The following is a 27,258-nucleotide window of genomic DNA, read 5'->3' on the forward strand; positions in this document are numbered from 1 at the left end:
GTGGGTTTCCTCTGGGTGCTCCGGTTTCCTCCCACAGTCCAAAGATGTGCGGGTTAGGTCGATTGGCCATGCTAAAATTGCCCCTTAGTGTCCAGAGATGTGTAGGTTAGAGGGATTAGCGGGTAAATATGTAGGGATATGGGGGTAGGGCCTTTGGTGGGATTGTAGTCGGTGCAGACTCGATGGGCCCAATGGCCCCTTTCTGCACTGTAGGGTTTCTATGGTTTCTATGAAATACATTGCCGCTGTCTTTGGGAAACAGTGAGCAATGCTGCCATTGCACTTAAAGAAGAAGAGTGTGAATTACTGCATCAGAAAAACATTGTACCAGAGGATGGATTAACAGATTTTAGAGTTTTGAAAGTCGATAAATCTCCTGGTTAAAAGAAGCAAGGGAGGACATTCAAGAGGCTCTGATCATCAGAATCATCCCTCCCGGGCTACAGGAGTGTGGAAGGAGATTAAAGGACTGCCAACATTACACCATGGATTGAAAAGGGAATAAAAGGTAACCTGAGTAATTATACACCAGTTAGTGTAACTTCGGTGTTGGAAAAATTATTGGAATCAATTTTGAGGAACGGTGCACACCTTCATTTAGACTAAACTGAACTAAAATTTGGAAGAGGTAAGAAGGAGGGTTGATGAGGGCAGTGGGGTGGACGTGGTCAGAGAGATTTTAATAATGCTTTAGACAAGGTCCCACATGGCGAGCTGGTCAGAAATGTAAAAATCATTGAGATCCAACACACATTGGCAAATCAGACCTCAAATAGCTCAGTGGCAGGAAGCAAAGGGTTAAGGGGTTTTAGTGACTGCAAGGCTGTGGGAGTTTCAAAGGACCCAGAACTCACGCCTTTGCTTTTTGTAGTTTATATTAACGAATTAGGTTCAAATGTAGGGGGAATGATAACGAAGTTTGGAGATGTACAAATATTGCCGATGTGGGTGACAATGAGGAGGAAAACTTCAGACCGCAGGAAGATAGAGATGGTCTGGGCAGTTGGGAAGAACAGTGGAAAATGGAATTCAATCCGGAGCACTGAGAGGTGATGGATTTTGGGAGGATTAACAAGGCAAAGGGAATCCCCAATAAATGGGAGGATAATGAGTAATGTGGAGGAACAGAGGGATCCAGGAGTGTATGTCCACAGACAGGGACAGGTATCAGGTCAGGACAGGTTAATAACATGTTTAGGAAGGTATATAACATACTCTCCTTTATTAGCAAAGGCACAGAACAGAGTGGTTTTGCTCGAACTGCAAACAACACCAGACAGACGACAGCTGAAGCATTGCAGACAGTCTGGTCGGCACATTACACAAAAGATGTGATTGTATTGGAGAGAATGTAGAGGAGATTGTTTCATGTGGACAGGACTGGAGAATGTTCACTGTGAGGAAAGAGCGGATAGGCTGGAATAGGATTCTGTAGAATAGAGGAGGCCGAGGGGAGATTTAATTGGGGTGGATATAATTATGAGGAGCCATGGTAAATAGAGATGACACGTTTACCTTAGCAGAGGATCAAAAAACCAGGGGCACAGATTTAAAGTAATGTTAGAAAGATCAGGGGGGAAATGAGGAAAGAGTTTTTCACCCAGAGGGTGGTAGAGACCTGGGACCCACTGTCTGAAAGGATGGTAGAGGCAGAAACTCTCACCACATTGAATCAATTCTTGGATGTCGAGTTGAAGAGCTGTGATCAACAGAGCTACAGACCGAGTACAGGAAGGTGAGATTAGGCTGGAGAGCTCTTCATTACGATGGGCTGAATGGCCTCACTGTCGATCATAAATTTTCGACCATTCAACATTCTACCCACACAACACCAGCTAAATCCATCAGAGCCCCAAACACCAGCGAAACCCATCAGACCCCAAACACCAGCTAAACCCATCAGACCCCAAACACCAGCTAAAAACATCAGACCCCAAACACCAGCTAAAAACATCAGACCCCAAACACCAGCTAAACCCATCAAAGTCCCAAACACCAGAAAAACCCATCAGAGCCCCGAACACCAGCAAAACCCATCAGAGCCCAAAACACCAGCAAAGCCCATCAAATCCACAAACACCAGCAAAACCCATCAGAGCCCCAAACACCAGCAAAACCCATCAATTCCACAAACACCAGCAAAACCCATCAGACCCTAAACATCAGCAAAACCCACCAGACCCCCAAACACCAGCTAAACCCATCAGAGCCCCAAACACCAGCAAAACTCATCAGACCCCAAACACCAGCAAAACCCATCAATTCCACAAACACCAGCAAAACCCATCAGACCCCCAAACACCAGCTAAACCCATCAGATCCCCAATCACCAGCTAAACCCATCAGAGCCCCAAACACCAACAAAATGCATCAGTCTGTTCAGCCTCTCAGTTGCAGTCCAGTAATAAAAGATGATGCAAGTCCCACTTCTTCACAAACTCACTTTATTCTCTTTTACAACTCCACATACATCCCCAACACCCAGTGCCACCTGTAACCCCTTTATATATCCCGGCAAGTCTATTAAACAATTAACATACAAATCTGGTCTAAAGTAGAAGGTTGCAGTTAGCCTTTCCGAACACAGTCCCCTTCCTCGACAGAAAACACAAAGAACATTGTATTACCACATCCCCATTTTTTAAATTTATACAAAGATATGACCTTCTTTGACAATGTCCAAAGGTTTCTTTGAACTTGCCCCTCTTTTTCTAAAGCAATCGGAGAATTGATAACTACTATCAACCTTTTTATCTTTTGATATTTCATCATTGTCCAACATTTGCCTTAAGCTATGTCTATTCGTAACTTTTTCTCATTTACACTCTTTGTGGAGTGCAAACTTCCCCAAAGTGCTTATTGTCAATGTGACACTCAAATGGGTATTTTACCTAAATCCTCTAACCCCAAAATCTCTGTCAGTATCTGGGATATGAAAGAAGCCATATCCACTGCCTCTACACGGCGCAATGTCTCAGCGGCCAATGTGCTCTTTACCACTCTCCTTATTTTCTTTGTTTCCCATACAAGAAGGCAACATTTACCATTTTCCCCCAAGAAAGATTGTAAAACCTCCTGCACTTGAAAACCCATCACGCAAATTGGCGTAGGATGCATTATTATAAACTGTGAGTTTCAGGTGCCTAAGATCACCCAAAAAAGGGAACCTCAAAACACACTCCTACATTTTTAGTTTGACCAACATTTTGTTTGCTCTCATTATGTCTTCCACCCGAGGACATCAAAATTACCGTCCAGTCTGGTCTGCCGAGCCAATTCAGTTCACCAATCAAACTTTGCTGTCCCTCCTTTTCCATTTTAAAAACCACTGCGTCCTTTTGTGAAGCCCGAACGTGAATAATTGCTCCTGGGCTGAGACTCTCCAAATAAGATTGCTGACGTAAAGTGACACCTGACTCATCTGTCCAATTTCCAGCCCAATATATTTGAAAGCCCCTGAAGCCGGACTTCCAATCCTGAATTCCTTCCTCAGCCCAGAAATCACAATGATTTCAAAATCACTGCTACCACTCCACAAAAAATCATCGGTGTGCATCACAAAGAGACCAGAATGTTTTCCTTCATGGTGCCAGGATCTGGTTTCAACTGGCAACAGCCTAACTTTAACAAAACTCCGACCTTACCAAAAAGTACCAAACTCTAGATGCATCATTTAGTCCATATCCACATTTATTTAACTTCCAGGATACCCATTCTGTGTTAGCTGCCTCTTTAGGATGGAGAAAAATGCCTCTGAAGCTGATGCCCCTGCAAAAAGGTAGCTTTAATATCGATAGATTTGCATTCCCAGGCCTTTGTAGCTAACAGCCAAGATGATCTTTAAAATACCCTTTCCTGCCATGGGTGAATACACCCTGACATCCTGGTCTCCTAAATTTTCTTCAGATCCCCTTGCCACAAGCCTGGCCTTTGCCTTGTAGGTTCCATCAAGAAGCATCATCACCAGCTAAATCCATCAGACCTCCAAACACCAGCAAAACCCATCAGACCCCAAACACCAGCAAAACCCATCAGACCCCCAAACACCAGCAAGTCCCTCAGAGCCCCAAACACCAGCTAAACCCATCAGACCCCCAAACACCAGCAAAGCTTATAAGTTCTACTCCACACCCCAAACATTCAGAAAATGATCAGACTCATCACAAAACACGACTGATGTTAAATCCTGTGGGAATGACAGACCCCAGTGGCCAACTTCAGGGAAAACTCTGGGAATTCTGACTTCCTTAAGGAAATTGAGCAGCTTAGCGGAGGCTGTCCAGGGTGAGATGTTTCCGGATGTCTCGACACCTCAACACCCACAATGTCTCCACCCTCAGACTGTACAGGAGCAGCCGTCTCCAGAAGGCCAGTCTCAAAACTCAGTGTTGGATTGGATGAGCTGCTCTTTAGTGACGATACAGCGAGAGACAGACACTGAGCTCACATCCCACCCACCAGATTGTACAGTTAAATCCAGCAGGAATATCCCAGTTAGAAGGATCAGCTCCCAATATTTATCAACACAGTTCATACCTCAGGAACGCGATGAGGAGCTGGATGAGGAATCCCCACCATCAGAAGCTGTTAAAGGAAGGAGAGGTTTTTTAAAAATGTTCATTTCCACAGAGACAGAGACTGTGGATTTGAGAATGAGAGAGACAAAGAGAGACACAGAGAAAGAAAGAGGTTCTCACACACATACTGACGGTGACACACAGAAATACACACACACACACACACACACACACACGGTGTTTGATGATCAGCTTACTATTTGTAGGATTGTAGTCGTTCTTCCCTCTCCCTGTAAAACATGGAATGTTCAGTGAGTGACGAGACTGAGAGAAAATCAGAGACAGAGGCTGGAACTCTCGCTCGCACTGAGCCCCGACAACACAATTCTGAAATCCTCACTCTCAGCCTGACCGGGACCCTCACTCCCACCCTGACCCTGGACCCTCACTCTGACCTGAGCCCCTCACAGATATCCTGAACTCCATCCGCAATCTGAGACCCTTCCCACAATTCTCAGACACTCTCCCTTTATCTTGAGCCCCTTATCCTCCCTATCCCAACCCTGGGGCTCTTCCACCCACTCTGTGACCCCCCCCACACCAACCTGAGACCCACAGCCTGAGCCACCCCCACCCTGGAATACTCTCCCACAATCCCTCCCCCCAGTGAGGAGCTGCTATTTTCCCTCCAATTCCTACCTTTCTTGTTGTAGATGACAACAGCCACAATGATGAGAGCGATGAGCACGAGGACCCCGACCACAATCCCGACAGTAAGAGCAACCTGGGAGCGAGACTTTGGTTCTGTTAGAGAGAGAGAGAATCAGAGAGACTGAGTGAATCAGGGAGAGGGAAAAGTGAGAATCAGAGTGAGAGAATGGGAGAGAGTGGGAGAGAATGAGAGAGAGAGAGAGAGGGCTAGCATCTAAGAGTGAATGAGGGAGTGAATGAGAGATAGAAAAAGGTCAGAGAGTGAGAATGAGAGAGTGAATCAGGGAGAAAGAAAGAGAAATGTAAGAGTGAGAATGAGAGAGGAAGAAAGAGAAATGAGAGAGTGAATCAGAGGGAGAGAGTGAATCAGGAAACACAGGATATACGACACAGAAACCGGCCATTCGGCCCATCCAGTTGATAGTGGTGTTAATGTTCTACTTGAGCCTCCTCCCATCTTTTTTTCTCATCTAATTCGACCATTTCAACTCTATTCCCCTCTCCCTCATTTGCTTGTCTATCCTCCCCTTAAACTATACTGTTCAGTTCAGCCACTCCCTGTGGCAGCGAGCTCCACATTCTCATCACTCTTTGGGTGAAGAAGTTTCTCATGAATTCCCCATTGGGTTTCTTGTATTGATGGCCACTGGATATGCTCTTCCCACAAGAGGAACACTCTCGATGTGTCCGCTCGATAAAAAACCTTTCATAATTTTAAACTCCTCGATTCAATCAACCCTCAGCCTTCTGTTTTCCCGAGAGCAGAGACCCAGCCAGTCAATCCTTTCCTGAGATGTCCACCTACTTATTTCTGGAATCATCTCTGTAAATCTTCTCTCCACTCTCTCCCCTGACTCTATATCCTTTGTATGAAATGGTGACCGGAACTGCACACGGTCTTTAAATGTGGTCTAACCAAGGTTTGGCAATAACGTCCCTGCTTTACAATTCTATTCCTCGAGAAATCAAACCTGGTTTTCGATTGTATTTTGTTTATTGTCTAACCTGTAACTCTATGTTTACTGATTGGTGTATTTGTCCATCAAGATCCCTTTGTTCCTCAACCCTCCCTATTCATCGTTAACTGAAAAATACCTCACGTTTATCTGTGCTGAACTTTATTCACCAACTATTTGCTGAAGTTTATTCATGTCCTATTAATTTATTCCAGTTCTCCTCAAAATCAAATAATTCCCCCAATTTGGTGTTATCTGCAAATTAAGAAATTGTATTTTTGATTCCAATATCCAAGTTATGGAGTGTAAGTTGTGAATAGCAGTGATCTCAACACTGATCCTTGTGGAATGATGGAGGAACCCAGCACATCAGTGCAAAAGATAAAGCCGAAGTATTCACAGCAATCTTCAGCCTGAAGTGCCGAGTGGATGATCCATCTCGGCCTCCTCCAGTGGTCCCCAGCATCTCAGATACCAGTCTCCAGATCATTCGATTCACTTCACGTGATATCAAGAAACGGTTGGAGGCACTGGATACTGCAAAGGCAATGGGCCCTGATAACATTCCACCAATAGCATTGAAGACTTGTGCTCCACAACTTGCCGACCCCCAAGCCAAGCTCTTCCAGTACAGTTACAACACTGGCATCTACCCAACAATGTGGAAAATTGCCCAGGTTATGCCCTGTACACAAAAAGCAGGACAAATCCAACCCGGCCAATTACCGCCCAATCAGTCTACTATCGATCACCAGTAAAGTGATGGAAGGGGTCATCGACAGTGCTATCATACAGCACCTGCTCAGCGACGCCCAGTTTAGGTTTTGCCAGGGTCACTCAGCTCCTGACCTCATTGCAGCCTTGGTTCAAACATGGACAAAAGAGCTGAATTCCAGAGGTGAGGTGAGAGTGACAGCCCTTGACATCCAGGCCAAATTTGACCGAGTGTGGATCAAGGAGCCCTAGCAAAACTGGAATCAGTGGGTATCAAGGGGCAAACTCTCCGCTGGTTGGAGTCAGACCTGGTACATAGGAAGATGGTTGTGGTTGTGGAGGGTCAGTCACCTCAGCTCCACGACATCTCTGCAGGAGTCCCTCAGGTAGTGTCCTCGGCCCAATAATCTTCAGCTGCTTCATCAATGACCTTCCCTCCATCAATAGGTCGGAAGTGGGGATGTTCGCCGATGATTGCACAATGTTCAGCACCATTCACGACTCCTCAGATACTGAAGCAGTCCATGTTCAAATGCAGCAAGATCTGGACAATATCCAGGCTTGGGCTGACAAGTGGCAAATAACATTCGTGATGGAATACTCCCCTCTTGCCTGGATGGGTGCAGCTCCAACAACACTCAAGAAGCTCGAAACCATCCAGGACAAAGCAGCCCGCTTGATTGGCACCACATCTATAAATATTCAATCTGTCTCCCACCGACGCTCAGTAGCAGCAGTGTGTACTATCTACAAGATGCACTGCAGCAATTCACTGATGATCCTGAGACAGCACCTTCCAAACACACAATCACTTCCATCTAGAAGGACAAGGACAGCAGATAAATGGGAAGATCACCACCTGCAAGTTCCCCTCCAAGCCACTCACCATCCTGACTTGCAAATATATCACCGTTCCTTCGAGGTCACTGGGTCAAAATACTAGAATTCCCTCCCTAACAGCATTGTCACCACCACCTTCTCAAGGGCAACGAGGCATCGGCAATAAATGCTGGTCACCCAGCGACACCCATGTCCCACGAATGAATTTAAAAAAACACATTTTCCACTTTCTGTCACTCCGAATAACTCCCTTTACTCACACTCTCTGCTTTCTGTCCAAAAGTCAGTGAGTGATCCATTCTGTCACTCATCCCCTAACTCCACATGCTTTGACCTTGTCAATCAGTCCATCACGAACACCCTTTTCTATTACATTTGAAAAATTATATGATATTATATCTATTACATTACCATTGTCTATTCCCTCTGTTACATCCTCAATTGTGTGCAGTTCTGGTCACCTGGATGTGGAAGCGCTGGAAAGAGTGCAGAGGAGATTTACCAGGATGCTGCCTGGTTTGGAGGGTAGATCTTATGAGGAAAGGTTGAGGGAGCTAGGGCTGTTCTCTCTGGAGCGGAGGAGGCTGAGGGGAGACTTAATAGAGGTTTATAAAATGATGAAGGGGATAGATAGAGTGAACGTTCAAATACTATTTCCTTGGGTGGATGGAGCTATTACAAGGGGGCATAACTATAGGGTTCATGGTGGGAGATATAGGAAGGATATCAGAGGTAGGTTCTTCACGCAGAGAGTGGTTGGGGTGTGGAATGGACTGCCTGCAGTGATAATGGAGTCAGACACTTTAGGAACATTTAAGCGGTTATTGGATAGGCACATGGAGCACACCAGAATGATAGGGAGTGGGATAGCTTGATCTTGGTTTCAGATAAAGCTCGGCACAACATCGTGGGCCGAAGGGCCTGTTCTGTGCTGTACTGTTCTATGTTCTAAAAATCCACTTAGTGGAGGAAAACAAGATTTTCCATTTCAAAATCTGTGCTGAATATTCATTGTTATAGGATTTGATTCTAGATTTTCATGAATTGTCTCCAATAGAAGGAATTCCATTATTTTTCTGAATATTGATCTTAATCTGACTGACATAAACTTCCAGGATGCACTGGGTCCTGTCCTACTGTAATATTTGATTTATTGTCACATGTATTGGTATACAGTGAAAAGTATTGTTTCTTGGAGATACTGGGCCCTGTCTATCCTCTATCCAAGTGGAGAGGATCTCCAAGAAGATCACGCATATCGACACAGACATCAAGTTTCTACAAACATGCAAGAAAGCAGACAAGATACCGAAAGGACTACGGATCACGAACCCACTCAGGTCAACCTTTAACACGGACTACGCTGAGAGACTGTGCCGTCGCACCTCTCTCACCCTCCTCAAACACCTCATACACCAACTCTCCAGCAAACGCCGCAGCCTGGAAACCAAGATCAAATCCATAGTCTCAGCTTGCGCTCAGGACGCAGACCAGCTGCGAAACTCTGCCAAGCAGATGAGACAAAGGAACTACACCATCTACATGCACACCAAGAACAGGAAACTTGAGAAACTCGGCATCACCACCAGCAGCAACCAAGCCTCCCCCGGTACCACAGTAGAAAACAGTGCCACTGCAGGAAAGTCCATTGTCAACCTATCGGACTACACACTTCAGCCAGATGAAATCGAAGTTCTCAGCCAAGGGCTCAACTTTTGCCCCACTACCAAAATAGACCCCATCAGTCTCGCAGCAGACACAGAGGAATTCATCAGGCGACTGAGGCTGCGGGAGTTCTTCCACAAACCCCAAGAGGCCAACAGCGAACATAATGAGACAGCTAATGAACCGGAACAGCAGACAGAGAGACCCGCAGTGCAACTGAAGAGGAAAGAGTCGAATTGGACTCCTCCGGAAGGCCGCTGCCCTCGACTTGACATGTATGCCCAAGCCATCAGGAGGTGCGTCAACACCAAATTCATCAGCCGCACTCACAGGACAGCACCGAACATCACCCAAGCACAACGCAACGCCATCCACGCTCTCACGACCAACCGCAACATTGTCATCAAACCAGCAGACAAAGGAGGGGCCATCGTCATACTGAACAGAACGGATTACTGCAAAGAAGTGTACCGACAACTGAACAACGAGGAACACTACAGACAGTTACCCACAGATCCGACCAAAGAACACACCCGTCAACTCAACACTCTGATCAAAACCTTTGATCCAGACCTTCAGAGCACCCTCCGTGCTCTCATCCCACGTACTCCACGCGTTGGAGATCTCTACTGCCTCCCAAAAATACACAAGGCAAACACACCCGGCCATCCCATCGTTTCAGGAAACGGAACCCTGTGCGAGAACCTCTCCGGCTATGTCGAGGGCATCTTGAAACCCATTGTACAAAGAACCCCCAGCTTTTGTCGCGACACTACGGACTTCCTACAGAAACTCAACACACATGGAGCAGTTGAACCAGGAGCACTCCTCGTCACAATGGATGTCTCGGCACTCTACACCAGCATCCCCCACGATGGTGGCATTGCTGCAACGGCCTCAGTACTCAATGCCGTCAACTGCCAGTTTCCAGATGCAATTTTACAACTCATCCGTTTCATCCTGGATCACAATATCTTCACCTTCAACAACCAGTTCTTCATCCAGACACACGGAACAGCCATGGGACAAAATTCGCACCTCAATATGCCAACATCTTCATGCACAGGTTCGAACAAGACTTCTTCACCGCACAGGACATTCAACCGATGCTATACACTAGATACATTGATGACATTTTCTTCCTTTGGAGTCATGGTGAGCAATCACTGAAACAACTATATGATGACATCAACAAGTTCCATCCCACCATCAGACTCACCATGGACTACTCTCCGGAATCGGTTGCATTCTTGGACACACGCATCTCCATTAAGGACGGTCACCTCAGCACCTCACTGTACCGCAAGCCCACGGATAACCTCATGATGCTCCACTTCTCCAGCTTCCACCCTAAACACGTAAAAGAAGCCATCCCCTACGGACAAGCCCTCCGAATACACAGGATCTGCTCGGACAAGGAGGATTACAACAGACACCTCCAGACGCTGAAAGATGCCCTCATAAGAACAGGATATGGCGCTCGACTCATCGATCAACAGTTCCAACGCGCCACAGCGAAAAACCGCACCGACCTCCTCAGAAGACAAACACGGGACACGGTGGACAGAGTACCCTTCGTCGTCCAGTACTTCCCTGGAGCGGAGAAGCTACGGCATCTCCTCCGGAACCTTCAACATGTCATTGATGAAGACGAACATCTCGCCAAGGCCATCCCCACACCCCCACTTCTTGCCTTCAAACAACCACGCAACCTCAAACAGACCGTTGTCTGCAGTAAACTACCCAGCCTTCAGGAGAACAGTGACCACGACACCACACAACCCTGCCACAGCAACCTCTGCAAGACGTGCCGGATCATCAACACGGATGCCATCATCTCACGTGAGAACACCATCTACCAGGTACACGGTACCTACTCTTGCAACTCAGCCAACGTTGTCTACCTGATACGCTGCAAGAAAGGATGTCCCGAGGCATGGTACATTGGGGAAACCATGCAGACGCTACGACAACGGATGAATGAACATCGCTCGACAATCACCAGGCAAGACTGTTCTCTTCCTGTGGGGGAGCACTTCAGCAGTCACGGGCATTCAGCCTTGGGTCTTCAGGTAAGCGTTCTCCAAGGCGGCCTTCACGACACACGACAGCGCAGAGTCGCTGAGCAGAAACTGATAGCCAAGTTCCGCACACATGAGGACGGCCTAAACCAGGATGTTGGATTTATGTCACATTATCAGTAACCCCCACAGCTTGCCTCCTGGACTTGCAGAATTTCACAAGCTGTTCTGTCTGGAGACAATACACATCTCTTTAACCTGTGTTGAATGCTCCCTCCACCCACATTGTCTGTACATTTAAGACCTGGCTGGCTGTAGAGATTTGCATTCTAATCAGTATTATGTAATTTGATTTCTGTGTCTGTGCTCTGTTTGAGAACAGATATCCACTCCATCTGACGAAGGAGCTCTGCTCCGAAAGCTTATGGTATTTGCTACCAAATAAACCTGTTGGACTTTAACCTGGTGTTGTGAGACTTCTTACTGTGCTTATCCTCTAATATCCCAGGCACATCATGCCCTTCCTCCTGTAACATCCCAGGATACACCAGGCCCTGTCTACCCTCTAATATCCCTGGCACACTGGGCCCTACCTCCTGTAATATCCTATGTTACCCTGGGTCATCGCATACAGTAATATCCCAGGATACACCAGGCCCTGTAAGGCTGCAATATCTCAGGATACACTAGGATTTGTCCTTTTATAATATCCCAGGATACACTGCATTCTGTATTACTGCAGTATCCCAGGATACACTCGGTCCTGTCAGGCTGCAATATCCCACATACACTGGGCCCCACCATACTGTAATATCCCAGAACACCCCACGTCCAGATTACTCTAATGTCCAATGATGCACCAGGCCCTGTGCGACTGTAATATCCCATGGTACACTATATCATGTTGTACTGTAATATCCCAGGATACACCAGGCCCTGTTATACTGTCCTATCCCAGGATACTCTGGGCTCTGTCATACTGTAATCCCAGGATACACTGCTTCCCGTGCGACAATAATATCCCAAAATGCACTGGGTCTTGTCGTACAATAATATCCCTGGACACACTGGGCTCTGTCATACTCTAATATCCCAATTAAACCAGGCCCTTGTGTATAGTAACATCCGAGGATACACTTGGCCTTGTCCCTACTGTAATATCGCAGGATACACTGGGCCCTGACCAATTAAAGGATCTCATGATACACAGCACCCTGTCCCACTGTAATGTCCAATAACGCAATGGGTCCTGTACTCCCAGTTATTTCCCAGGATGCACCAGGCCTTGTCATGCTGTAATATCCCAAGGTACACCTGGCCTTATCCATCCTGTAATATCCCACAAGACACTGGATCCAGTTGCACTATAATACGGCAGGATACAGTGGGGTATGTTTCATGTCAAATCCATGGACACACAATTATTTCCCTCTAAAGGTGGTGCCATGATATATAACACATTGAAGGTTAATATTTATTTTCCTCTCTGTATCCCGGGCCTCAGGCTGTCCTGGGCTGACAGCTCAGCACTGACCCTCCCTCCTATGATCCTGGTCTGAGGCTGGGTCCTCTCTAACAGTGAGAAACAGTCTTACCGTAAATCACCACCAGTGTCTCCTTCATCCCGCTGTGTTCCACCCGACAGGAATACTCGGCCTGGTCCTCTGGATCAAACTCTACCCATTTCCGGATCTGGTAGGTGCTGTCGGGATTGGGTAAGATCCCAGTGGACAGAGTCTCATCAATCACCACTCCGTCTCTCCACAGATTCACCTCTATGGCTTGAGGGTAAAACCCGGTGACGGCACAGGACAGCCGGTTAGAATCACCCAGACGGGTAAAGGACACGACGGGGGCAACTGAGAGAGAAAGAAAGAGGAGTCAGTACAGGAACCTCGAGATAGAGAGTCCCGGCATCACCCCCTTCACCGACTCTCACTCCCCCCTCACTCACCGACTCTCACTCCCCCCTCACTCACCGACTCTCACTCACCCCTCACTCACCGACTCTCACTCCCCGACTCTCACTCCCCCCTCACTCACCGACTCTCACTCCCCCCTCACTCACCGACTCTCACTCCCCTCTCACTCACCGACTCTCACTCCCCCCTCACTCACCGACTCTCACTCCCCCCTCACTCACCGACTCTCACTCACTAACTCTCACTCCCCCCTCACTCACCGACTCTCACTCCCCCCTCACTCACCGACTCTCACCGACTCTCACTCCCCCCTCACTCACCGACTCTCACTCCCCCCTCACTCCCCGACCCTCACTACCCCCCTCACTCACCGACTCTCAATTCTCTCTGTCCGTACTCCAGGTATTTTCTCAGCCACTCGATACACTCCACCTCCAGGTAATGTTTCAATCGCTGAATGTGTCCAGTCTGCCGGTCGCACCTGTTTTTGATGCTCTCCCCCCAGGGCACTGGGGTCACCCACACCATGTGCTCATTGTCCAAACTGAGAACATCATGTCCGTCCCACCCATACTGGCTGAATCCACTCGTGGTCCCATCATCCCGCAGGTCACAGCCAGTCATCATCTGGCAGACATGGACCCCTGTGGATCAGAAACACAAACAGCCAATCAGAGACAGTCCCAATGGGCGATCCCACCTGTACAGCCAATCAGAACGTGTCTCACTGGGCGATCTCATCCCACCAGCCAATCAACATCAACTACAGGATTTATGATCATCTAGAGAAGTTTAGTATGATCAAAAGTAGTCAGCACGGCTTTGTCAAGGGCAGGTCGTGCCTTACGAGCCTGGTTGAGTTCTTTGAAAATGTGACCAAACACATTGACGAAGGAAGAGCGGTGGATGTGGTCTATATGGACTTCAGCAAGGCGTTCGATAAGGTCCCCCATGCAAGACTTCTTGAGAAAGTGAGAGGGCATGGGATCCAAGGGGCTGTTGCCTTGTGGATCCAGAACTGGCTTGCCTGCAGAAGGCAGAGGAGTGGCTGTGGAGGGGTCTTTCTCTGCATGGAGGTCAGTGACCAGTGGAGTGCCCCAGGGATCTGTTCTGGGACCCTTGCTGTTTGTCATTTTCATAAATGACCTGGATGAGGAAGTGGAGGGATGGGTTGGTAAGTTTGCTGACGACACCAAGGTAGGTGGTGTTGTGGATAGTTTGGAGAGATGTCAGAAGTTGCAGCGAGACATAGATAGAATGCAAGACTGGGCGGAGAAGTGGCAGATGGACTTCAACCCGGATAAGTGTGTGGTGATCCATTTTGGCAGATCCAATGGGATGAAGCAGCAGTATAATATGAAGGGTACCATTCTTAGCAGTGTAGAGGATCAGAAGGACCTTGGGGTCCGGGTCCATAGGACTCTTAAATCGGCCTCGCAGGTGGAGGATGCGGTCAAGAAGGCGTACGGCGTACTGGCCTTCATTAATCGAGGGATTGAGTTTAGGAGTCGGGAGATAATGCTGCAGCTTTATAGGACCCTGGTTAGACCCCACTTGGAGTACTGCGCGCAGTTCTGGTCACCTCATTACAGGAAAGATGTTGAAGCCATTGAAAGGGTGCAGAGGAGATTTACAAGGATGTTGCCTGGATTGGGGGGCATGCCTTATGAGGATAGGTTGAGGGAGCTTGGTCTCTTCTCCCTGGAGAGACGAAGGATGAGAGGTGACCTGATAGAGGTTTACAAGATGTTGAGAGGTCTGGATAGGGTAGACTCTCAGAGGCTATTTCCAAGGGCTGAAATGGTTGCTACGAGAGGACACAGGTTTAAGGTGCTGGGGGGTTGGTACAGAGGAGATGTCAGGGGTAAGTTTTTCACTCAGAGGGTGGTGGGTGAGTGGAATCGGCTGACGTCGGTGGTGGTGGAGGCAAACTCGTTGGGGTCTTTTAAGAGACTTCTGGATGAGTACATGGGATTTAATGGGATTGAGGGCTATAGATGTGCCTAGAGGTGGGGATGTGATCGGCGCAACTTGTGGGCCGAAGGGCCTGTTTGTGCTGTGGCTTTCTATGTTCTATGTTCTACACCCCCCCCCCCCCTCCCCCCCACTCCGCTCACACACAGCCAATCAGAGCCAGCTCCCTGGACACAATCCCTCCACATATTCACAGCCAATCACATTTCCTGTCACATCTCCAATCGTAGCCAATCAACCTCTGGCTCCCAGTCCCTAATCCACTCTGGGTTTCTCCTCATTCCCACCTGGATCCCCGGGTGCTGGGAGAGTGAGCACTCACCTCCTGTCTGGTTGGTGTGGGACATGTAGAGCGGAATATCAGCTTTCAAATACATCTCCTGCTCCTCTGTGAAGATCTTCTTCCGCTCCCAGGCTGCCGGACCCTCGCTCTCCACCATCCACTGCTCCCGGGGGATCAGCTCCCTCCGATCGCTGTCGTACATCACAAACTGGACACCGTCCACATAAACAACAGCCACAAACTCCGGGAAATCCGGGATCAAAGTCATTCCCGTGAAGAAATACCGCAGAGAGTGAGAGCCTGAAATACAGAGAGAGAGAATTCAGGATAGACACCCTAAAAACACCAACACTCTCACACACACACACACACACACACAGAGATCAGGGCATGAACCCCAAAACACTGATTCCAAACCGAGAGCAAGGCCTCCACCCAGCCTGGCATTGCCCCTCTCACACCCCATCACTCACTGACCAGGGTTAATGCCCCAGTACCCAGCCTGGCATTGCCCCTCTCACACCCCATCAGTCAATGACCCAGGGTTAATGCCCCAGTACCCAGCCTGGCATTGCCCCTCTCACACCCCATCACTCACTGACCCAGGGTTAATGCCCCAGTACCCAGCCTGGCATTGCCCCTCTCACACCCCATCACTCACTGACCCAGTGTTAATGCCCCAGTACCCAGCCTGGCATTGCTCCTCTCACACCCCATCACTCACTGACCCAGGGTTAATACCCCAGTACCCAGCCTGGCATTGCCCCTCTCACACCCCATCACTCACCTGCAGACACCTCTCCACACAGAAGGACCAGCTCTATCAGTCCAATCATTGCTGCTTCCCTCATGTTGGGGGAATCATTTGGAGGAAACTCTTATTCAAAGAATGGCCATTTCCTCAACTCACTCCTTCTGTCTTTTCCTGTTCACACTGAGCCTCAATCTGATTGGACACAAAATAGGATTGAACCAATCAGGATAAAGAGATTCAGTGAGTCATCAGTTTCCAGCAGAATAGACACAAACAGGATGAGGAACTTCCTCAATGTTGAGAATTGTCCAATCAGCTAAATAAAGTTGGTTGTCTCACGGTGGCACAGTGGTTAGCACTGCTGCCTCACAGTGCCAGGGACCCGGGTTCAATTCCAGCCTTGGGTCACTCTCTGGGTGCCCCAGTTTCCTCCCACACTCCCAAAATGGGTGGGTTAGGTGAATAGGCCATACCAAATTGCCCTTTAGTGTCCAAGATGTGTGCATCAGGGGATTAGCCATGGTAAATACGTAGAGCTACAGTGGTAGGGCCAGGGTGAAGGTGCTTTGTGTTAAAGTTGGTGCTGACTCCATGGGCTGAATGGGCTCCTTCTATGATGCTGACTTCATCAGCGATCCGAGTGAATGAGCTGAAAGGAGTTTGATAGAGGGACAGAGGGAAGGACATTTGAGCTAACCATTCAATTAGATCACCGCTGATCTGAACTCCAGTTTCTGATAATATCCCATATCCTTAGATATCATTATCAATGCTGCAACTGTACAGGACCTTGGTGAGACCACATTTGGAATATTGTGTGCAGTTCTGGTCACCTCACTATAAGAAGGATGTGGAGACACTGGAAAGAGTGCAAAGGAGATTTACCAGGATGCTGCCTGGTTTGGAGGGTAGGTCTTATGAGGAAAGGTTGAGGGAACTTGGGCTTTTCTCTTTGGAGCGGAGGACGTTGAGAGGAGACTTGACAGAGGTTTATAAGATGATGAGGGGGATAGATAGAGTGAACATTCAAAGACTATTTCCTTGGGTGAATGGAGTGGTAACTAGGGGGCATAACTATAGGGTTCATAGTGGGAGATATAGGAAGGATGTCCGAGGTAGGTTTTTTACTCAGCGAGTGGTTGGGGTGTGGAATGGACTGCCTGCAGGGATAGTGGAGTCAGAAACTTTAGGAACATTTAAGAAGCTATTGGATAGGCACATGGAGTACTTCGGGATGATAGGGAGGAAATAGCTTGATTTGGGTTTCAGACAAAGCTCGGCACAACATCATGGGCCGAAGGGCCTGTTCTGTGCTGTACTGTTCTATGTTCTATGACCCAATAAAAATCTCTCACTCTTACATTTTAAAGCTCCAATTGTTCACAATTTTTGATGGAGAGACTGGATGTGGATTCCAGACGACTGAATCATTTTAACATTATAAAAAGATCTCCCCTCAAAATTCTAAACTCTCTGGAATAAGAAACAAGTTTATACAACCCTTCAAACTTTATCCTTTAGTTTAAAAGCCCGATCCTCTAAAGTGCATCTCTACACAGAGATCCTTTATTGTCCATTGTCAGTGTTGTGGAGTTGGGGGTAATATTTTTGCATGAATAGAGAATTGGTTAATAAGAACATAAGAACAAGGAGCAGGAATAGGCCATCTGGTCCCTCGAGCCTGCTCCGCAATTCAATAAGATCATGGCTGCTCTTTTTGTGGACTCGGCTCCAGTTACCCACCTGCTACCGTAACTCTTTGACAAAGGGCTTTGACAAAGGGTCATCTGGACTCGAAACATCAACTCTCTTTTCTCTCCTTACAGGTGCTGCCAGACCTACTGAGATTTTCCAGTGTTTTCTCTTTTGGCACTATAACCCTGAATTCCTTTACTGTTCAAAAATGTATCTATCCTTGCCTTAAAAACATTCAATGAGGTATCCTCAACTGCTTCATTGCGCAGGGAATTCCACAGATTCACAACCATTTGGGTGAAGAAGTTCCGCCTCAACTCAGTCCTAAATCTGCTCCATCCTATTTTGAGGCCATTCACCCCCACTCTTTGTTTTCTGTTAGTTTACCAATCCTCTATCCATGATAATACATTATCCATTACACCGTGCACCTTTATCTTATGCAGCAGCATTTGGTGCGGCACCCTGTCAAATGCCTTCTGGAAATCAAGATCCACCACATCCACAGGTTCCCCATTGTCCACTGCGCATGTACTGTCCTCAAAGAATTCCACCAAATTAGTTAAACATGACCTGCCCTTCATGAACTCATGCTGCATCTACCCAATGGGGTAATTTACATCCAGATGTCAAATAGACAAGAAACACTGATTTGGCATAAATGGGCCATTTTCAAGTTGGCCGGCTCTGGCCAGTGGAGTGTCACTAGGATCAGTGCTCGGACAATCAGCCATTTACAATCTACATTCATGACTCAGACCAAGAAGACGGGTGTAGTGTATCTAAACTTGCAGCAGCTGCAAAGCTAACTGGAAATGAGGAAGGATTAAGTTGGTTAGGATTGTATTCATTGGAGTCTAGAAGAATGAGGAGGATTGCACAGAAACCTATAAAATTCAAAGAGGCCTCTACAAGGTAGATCCAGGAAGGATGTTCCCAATGATGGGGGAGTCCAAAACCAGGGTTTGTTGTCTGAGGATACAAGGTAAACCATTGAGGACTGAGATGAGGAGAACTTTCTTCACCCAGAGAGTGGTAAGCCTATGGAATTCACTATTGCAGGAAGCAGTTGGAGACAAAACATTGTATATTTACTAGAAGCAGTTAGATATAGCATTTGGGGCGAAGGGGATCAAAGGATATGTGGGAAGGCTGGATTGAGTTGGAAAATCAGCCATGATCATAATGAATGGCAGAGCAGGTTTGATGGGCTGAATGGCCTATTCCTGTTCCTATTTTCTGAGTTTCTATGAAATGCAAACTGTGTGGAGGAATAGAGAGCTGCAAAGAGATTTGGACAAGTTAAGCGAATGGGCTGCAAGGTGGCAGATCAAGTGTAACGTGGGTCAGTGTGAGGTTACACTGTGTCTCCTGCCAGCACAATATGGCCTTCTGCGCATTCACACTGGTCCATACAGACATCACTCTAATTAACCCAGCCTGCCAGAAGGCCTTTAAATTGAAGTATGTCCATCCTTCAGTAACAGCATCCCACTTTGTTATACTGTACAAGGGAGTAATAAAGAGAGGGCAGAGTGAGAGACAGAGTCAGAGTAAGTTGTGGCTGTGAGACACAGGTTGTAAAATAAAATATTGGTTCCAGGAAACCTTGCAAAGTCTGTTTTTTACTTTAAAATGTTCTATCAAAGAGACAGAAGATGCAATCGCATCTCTTGGTGATATTGGAGACAAGCACAGTATTAATCTAAAGTAAAGTTAAAGTTTATTTATTAGTCACAAGTAGGCTTACATTCACACTGCAATGAAGATACTGCGAAAGTCCCCCAGTCGCCACACTCCGGCACCTGTTCGGGTACACTGAGAGAGAATTCAGCATGGCCAATGCACCTGACCAGCATGTCTTTTGGACTGTAGGAGGAAACCAGAGCACCCGGAGGAAACCCTCGCAGACACGGGGAGAATGTGCAAACTTCACACAGACAGTGACCCAATCCGGGAATCAAACCCAGGTCCCTGGCACTGTGAGGCAGCAGTGCGAGCCACTGTGCCTCATTCCACCCTAATTTCACACTCAACCTCTCTGACCTATTGTAATCTCTGCAGGTTTCAGACAGAAATGCTTTTTGAAATGAATGATTTTGTGTTAGGGTATTTCTGAGACCAGGGCACATTTATTTACTTATTAATTCAGGTGTAATGAAGTGAGACAGTTTTATCTGTGGGCCCAGTGAGTGCACATTGCACAACACTTCTGTGTTTGAGGTGAAATGTTGCTTCCTACTTCACATGGTTAGAAATCACGAGAACTGCTCATGTGTGGCAGAGAACAGAGTTGCTGGATGGGGGGTGGGGGAGGAGCTATTCAACTTTGCTAGCACAGATCGAAAAGTAGAACACTTATTAAAAATTAGAGACCTGTGTGTACTCCACAAGGAACAGACAAATTCTTCCAGGTCGAATCATAGAATCTCTCATGGATGAGAGGGGTGTGGAGGGATATGGTCCAAGTGCAGGTCAGTGGGACGAGGCAAAAAATGGTTTGGCACAGACAAGAAAGGCCAAAAGGCCTGTTTCTGAGCTGTAATTTTCTATGGTCCTCTGCAGTGCAGAAAGAGGTCATTCAGCCCATCGATTCTCCAACAGAGCATCTTACCCAGTCCCTATATCCGTAACCCCACATATTTACAGGGCTAATTCCCCGAACCAATACATCTTGGGACACTGAGGGGCAATTTAGCCTGGCCAATCCTAACCAGTGGGAGGAAACTGGATCACCCAGACGAAACCCACACAGACATGGGGAGAACGTGCAAACTCCACACAGACAGTCACCCTCGGCTAGAATTGAACCCTGGTCCCTGGCACTGTGGGGGGCAGCAATGCTAACCACTGGTGGTTACCATTACTAACACCACACCTGTAATTCTGTGTAGATGTTTTCCAGGCAGATGGACAAAGTACGTTTCCTTCTCCGACTCTTGGAGCGATCGGGATTTTCTAATGAGGAAAAGTTGAGCAGGTTGGGATTTATTCATTGGAGTTTAGAAAAATGAGAGGTAATCTCACTGAAACGTTAGATTCTGATAGGGATTGATAGGGTAGATAGTGAACGATTCTTTCTGTTAGTGAGCAATAAAACATGAGGGCACAGCCTCAAGATAAGAAGTGAATCATTTAAGATGAGGAAAAATTTCTTCACTGAAAGGATTGTGAATCATTGGGATTCCCTACCCCAGGGAATTGTGGATGCATCATTACTGAAGATATTTAAAACAGACAGATTTGTGGTGTCTCAGGGAACAGAGGTGTACAGAGAGTAGGAGTGAAAATGGAGATGAGGTAGAAAATGATGGGACAGGCGCAAGCGGATGAAGAGATTATTCCTTCTGTTATCTCTCATGTTCTTTACTGACTGAGGATTAATATCTAACCCTGGCACTTCCAACTCACAACTCATCACCCACAGAAATCACTGCACACAGAGGGACCAGCACGATCAGCACCTCTGTGATGTTGTCCCTCAGTGTGTGAGCTGTGTCCTGTATTAATACTGTCCCTCTCAGTGTGTGAGCTGTGTCCTGTACTGATACTGTCCCTCTCAGTGTGTGAGCTGTGTCCTGTACTGATACTGTCCCTCTCAGTCTGTGAGCTGTGTCCTGTACTGATACTGTCCCTCTCAGTGTGTGAGCTGTGTCCTGTACTGATACTGTCCCCCTCAGTGTGTGAGCTGTGTCCTGTACTGATACTGTCCCTCTCAGTGTGTGAGCTGTGTCCTGTACTGATACTGTCCCTCTCAGTGTGTGAGCTGTGTCCTGTACTGATACTGTCCCTCTCAGTGTGTGAGCTGTGTCCTGTACTTGATTTGAAAAAGTGAATAGCTGATCAGGCAGAGTTAAATTGAAAGGAAAAATGGTGCACAAAGAAACAGTATTTAGAGATTTGATGCTTGGATCAGCGTAGGGAAATTGGAATGTTTGGGAGAAAGTCGAAAGGAAGAAACAAATAGTGAGAGATCACGGAGATGAGAGACCAAAGATTAGATGATTGAATCAGGATGAAGAAATGGATCTCGCTGCTTTTCAGAAATGGGCCGTTGATGTCTGGTTGGTGGAATATCAGAAGCAGGTTAGAAAAAAGAAATTAAACACTGTCGCTGCAAGAGTGGGTCAGAGGTTGGGAATTTGGTGGAGAGTAACTCAGCTCCTCGGCAAAAGTGCTATTTAGGAAGTCGGTGCAGACTCGATGGGCCGAATGGCCTCCTTCTGCACTACAAGGATTCTGTGGTTGAGTTTATTCAGACAACAACTGAAGAGAGGGAGGGCCGGGGGGGGGGGGGGGGGGGGGGGCGGGGGGAAGATTGTTGATGTTCTGTGAATTCCGTGTTGAAGTTGGAAGATTCTAGGTGAACTGAGACAGTTTGATGCTGTTGTCCGGATTGTAACCGCGGGGAGACAGACCTGGGGCAATGCCATTGAGATGATGGAAAATGAGCTGCGGGATTGACTGTTGTCGGAAAGAGAGAAAATTAAAATAAGTTTCAAATCAAAACCGTGACTGAAGCGGATCCTCGGCTTCCGGGTGGGAGAAATTAAACAGGAAAATTCCAGTGAAATAGAAATTAGAGTGAGTGAAAGGAAATTCAGATTGTGTCCCCAGAATCGAGAAAATAAAACAAGTTGCACTTTTTAGGTTGAGAAAGTTTGTAGAAGTTTTGGAATTGAAACACACTCTGTTGGAAACTCCGCCCTCTGTTGTTTCAATGTAACAATCTTCAATGTTTCCTTTTCTGTTATTTGTGAAACGCGGTTTTCCCTTAATTTCAACAACAGACATTCGTGAAGAAAGAAGATGTGATGGAATTTATTTTATCCCCTTTTAAAAGGCACGTGCTACGTTTGTCAGGTTGAAAAGATCCAGAGTGAAACTTGAAGTGCTGTGAGAAAGAATTGTGTGTACAGATGTGTGTGTGTAAACTTCCTGTTAGTGAATGAGGAAAGGCTGTGTGAATGCTCTGCATTGCTGTTCCTTCAGACCGGCTCCAACTTTGATGTGTTTTCCTGAAAATGGTTCGGTCTTAAAGAGGATAACAGTTTAAAAGTTTTGAAATTGGAAGCTTGTTACCGGCTACAATGGAACTCTGTTGAAACTGGTGAAGCATGTGGATTTCTAATCCAGAGACAAATTCACATCTGTCAGAGTGGAGTCGTTTTTTAAGCTTTGACGGTGTAATTTCGAATTGAGGAGCTGAATTTAAGGTGATTGTTGATGGATTATTCTTGTGTTTAAAATAGCCATAAAAATCACCCTGGGGAACAATTGGGACTTTATCTTCTGATCTATTTTGCTCCAAGGTTTTTATTCGGAAATATCCAGTTTGAAATGGTGAATCCACAAGACTTGAAGAAATATCTTTGTTCTGCTGAAACCGCCATTACTCTGAGAACATTGTAACCCAGTCTCTTTTTGAAATCACAGTGACAGTGAATTCCTTCACCAAACGTGTTCTAATTTAGAATTAACCCATTCAGCTCCGAGCAGGATGAGCCTTTTCTGTTTTATAAACACACACACATCCGCACAGGTAACAATTGTGTCCAATAATTCAAAGTGTAACAATATTTCCAACAGTGACAAGAATTGGAAACTTAGCTGCAGATACCAATTTGTACAAAGACTTTGATATTTCTGAAGGAGGAAATTTTCCAGAAAACCATATTTGTATCATCAAACATATTTACATATTGGACTAATTGGCACCACTCATAACGGGCCAACAATGCAGAGGGGCACCCCCGGATGGATATTCGATCGGGTCCCCCCCTGCACAGCTGAGAGACTCACGAATTTCAGAAACCACGGAAGATCCCTAATCTGCCTAGCAACAGCGCGCAGCTGCATTTTAAACTGGCCAAGGACGATCAAGATCCCTATGAAACGAGACATAGAGTGGGTTATCAAAACCAAGCTATCACTGAAATATTACCAATTCGGCCAAGGCAGACATAAAAATCTGATAAATTAAGAGATAAGGATAAAAGGTTAAGAATGAAATACTCCAGACACCCAACAGGACAGGATGACATTAACACTCAATCTCACAAGCAGGAAACACAGACACGGAACAATAGGATCAATTCAAATAAGAGGACACATAGAGATGATAATGGGAAACGCATTTAGACACCGGGGCAGGACCAAGTAATCCCATTAACACGAACACACACCATACAAATGCTAATCGATGAAACTTCCTAGGGACGTTTGAAACTGACAGACCACTTTATACATTGTGTAAAAAAAAGCATAATCAAATGTTCCCGCGCGAATTTTGGATCCCTATAAAGATCCAGAGCTGATGTGATTTAAGGGAGATCAACGTGGCCAAGCCACTGTTTCTGAGCTGGCAACGGGGGTCTCCCTAGGATCCTAGTAATTGTACAATAAAGACACGCTTTGAACCTTGATTTGCGACTCAACTTCTATTCTGCACTGGTAAGGGATATTTCCCTACAACATTTCAAAGATATTTGTGATTTGCCAAGACAGAGCGCTTGGGAATGGGAGATCTTGACTTGAGCACACTATCCAATGGAGTTTTTGTTTAAGTATTTTATCAGTGTCACAAGTTGGCTTACATTAACACTGCAATTAAGTTCGTGTGAAAATCCCCTAGTCGCCACACTCAGGCACCTGTTGCTGGGGGAGAATTTAGCATGGTCAATGCACCTCACCAGCACATCTTTTGGTCTGTGGGAGGAAACCCACACAGATACGGGCAGAACGTGCAGACTCCACACAGGCAGTGACCCAAGCCGGGAATGGAACCTGGGTCTTTGGTGCTGCCCCATTGCACTCACTTAAAGAAACATGAAAAAAGGGCAGAAGAAATTAGAATTCACAAATTCATCATGTGAATTAATATTTTAAAATGCTTCAGGAGAAATTTGCTGGGATTTAAAATACACTTTCGCTCCTTTCTATGAATGTTCAGAAGTAAACTATACATGGGGCTTTCTCAATTTGAGATGATTTGAAAAATGTATCATTTAATCTTCTGCTGAAGTAATGAGATGTCACCGAAGATAAGGAGCAAACATGTTAGTGCCAGAAATCAAATTCAATGTCAAAAAATTATATTTGACTGTCAACATTATCCAGGGCTCCCAGTTGAGATAGGATGAAAAATAATGGGATGTTTGTCCGAGGAGAGTGATTGAGAGAGAGATGTAGTGTTAGGAAACATACACACTGCACACATATTAGCATCATCATGGGTGTAATCTGGTATTGAGATATATTTCACAGAAAGGAAAATAGTTTAGACTGGTAATTTGCTGACTTACTCTTGGTGATGTTTGTGCCCTTGTAGAGAGGAAGGTTTCTAACAGCTAATAAGATTTTTAGACAGAATGCGTTCTCTCAAAAGACAGAACACTAGTAAGGAGTTAAATGATTCTTACAACAAGCTGACAAGAATCGTTCACACATATGTGAATGCAGGAACAGAATCAAACAAGTAGTTATGATTTTAAAACATATATATTGATATTTTCGACGTATCTTAAATGTATTATTCACATCAGCCAAAGCGAGCTCCCGCAAGGTATGATGGCAAAGGCAAATATTTTAAAACTAAAGGCCTGGGAACCTAATAATTAGAAAAATTCATATCAGAAAGTTTCATAACTCAAACAATATTATGAATAAGGTTCAGTCACTGTCCACAGAATAGATATGTTCCTAGACATGGGATCACATGTCTAGCCATCTTGGCAGTGAGCTGGTGGGAACATCCACTTTGACCTCTCCAGTAGTGTCTACCATAACCTGGCAACAGTGAAGTAGCTTCAGCCAAGAAGAGAGTTAGCGTCCGGTTTTAATGGACAAATGGGATACCATTATTCTGGAAGGCACAATGCAGTTGGCTGAGGTACTTGACAGAGATTTATATTGATGTGTATATACTAAATGTAATTGATTTTAATGTCAGGTGGGAATGATTGATAAGAAAAAACTATAATTGATCTGTTTTTGATTGTATATGCCAGATCTATTGAAGAGGTTTTGTCACTCTGCAACAGAGCTACTGAATCCTTTGGTGGTCTCCAGGCAGCTGCTTGTTTTTCTTTTAAATAAATGTTATGTCTTTATACAGAGATATCTGCCTCGTGAGTTTTGCATTGTCGATAGTTTAAGATTGCACCGGTCATCTTGAAATACCCCACAACACCTTGTCCATGATAGTTTGGTATAAAATGACAATTGATAGGCTGGTCATTATGAAAGGCCATGGGACCATGCAGTGGGGTGTAAGCAAAGACCCCACAACAGGACCCCTGTCTCCCCTTCCCTGCCACTCCCCCCCTCCCCATTGTCCAGAAATAATGTTGGGATCCGAATGCGAGAGTGACTGGATGAGTGTCATTCTGTTACGTGTGAAGTAGGAACTATACGATCAGTGAGGAGAAGCTTCAGTCTGAGTGAGACAGAGACCAAAGGAGTAAATTTGGGAATGTGGTTCCAAGTGGAAATTTAACTCGGAAATCTTTTGCACGTTCAGTTTTCGAGTAAAGGCCAAATTCTGAACTAAAACCAGCAGCCTTCAAGTAAGTTAAATAGCCTAGCTGCCCCGGGCTGTCTGTCGGTGTGTATCTTCTGTGAAAACCATTGTTGGAAGGTGAAAACAGAAGTAGAAGTCAGCAAGTACACCCACAGTACCCCTGCAATGGCCAGTTTACAGACTCAACTCACAGCCTTACAGGCCACACCACTACTCTTCGAACAGGCGGCACAGGGACACATCCACAGGCTGCACTGCACATTTGGCCAAATCTAGAGAGATCTACCCAGCAGACACCCCATCTCCTGGGTCTGGGCAGCACGATGGCGCAGTGGTTAGCACTGCTGCCCCACAGCGCCAGGGACCTGGATTCAATCCCCGGCTTGGGCAACTGTCTGTGCCGAGTCTGCACGTTCTCCCCGTGTCTGCGTGGGTTTTCTCCGGGTGCTCTGGTTTCTTCCCACATTCCAAAAGTTGTGCTGTTTAGGTGCATTAGAAATGCTAAATTCTCCCTCAGTGTAACTGAACAGGCGCTGGAGGATTTTCACAGTAAACTTCATTGCAACATTAACGTAAGTCTACTTGTGACACGAATAAATAAACTGGAAACTTTAACTTTTGTTCAGCACCCTCTCCCCCCCGCACCGCCGCCCCCCCCTCACCCCAACCATGTGCAAACCCCAAG

General features: G+C 46.3%; 1 protein-coding gene across 1 annotated transcript in view; it reads right to left on the minus strand.

Moving 5' to 3' along the window:
* LOC144496921 (class I histocompatibility antigen, F10 alpha chain-like) overlaps nucleotides 1-27,258 on the minus strand; it is a 37,229-nt gene that overhangs the window by 2,113 nt on the left and 7,858 nt on the right. Inside the window, exons 2-7 of the mRNA XM_078217541.1 lie at nucleotides 15,643-15,903; nucleotides 13,718-13,990; nucleotides 13,020-13,283; nucleotides 5,217-5,321; nucleotides 4,775-4,807; nucleotides 4,537-4,584 (exon numbers count right to left, since the gene is read on the minus strand). Coding sequence (XP_078073667.1) covers nucleotides 4,538-4,584; nucleotides 4,775-4,807; nucleotides 5,217-5,321; nucleotides 13,020-13,283; nucleotides 13,718-13,990; nucleotides 15,643-15,903 — 983 coding nt within the window. The 3' untranslated portion in view covers nucleotide 4,537. The remainder of the gene's footprint in view (nucleotides 1-4,536; nucleotides 4,585-4,774; nucleotides 4,808-5,216; nucleotides 5,322-13,019; nucleotides 13,284-13,717; nucleotides 13,991-15,642; nucleotides 15,904-27,258) is intronic.

The sequence above is a fragment of the Mustelus asterias genome, chromosome 8 (genome assembly GCF_964213995.1).
Source record: "Mustelus asterias chromosome 8, sMusAst1.hap1.1, whole genome shotgun sequence".
Lineage (NCBI taxonomy): Eukaryota > Metazoa > Chordata > Chondrichthyes > Carcharhiniformes > Triakidae > Mustelus > Mustelus asterias.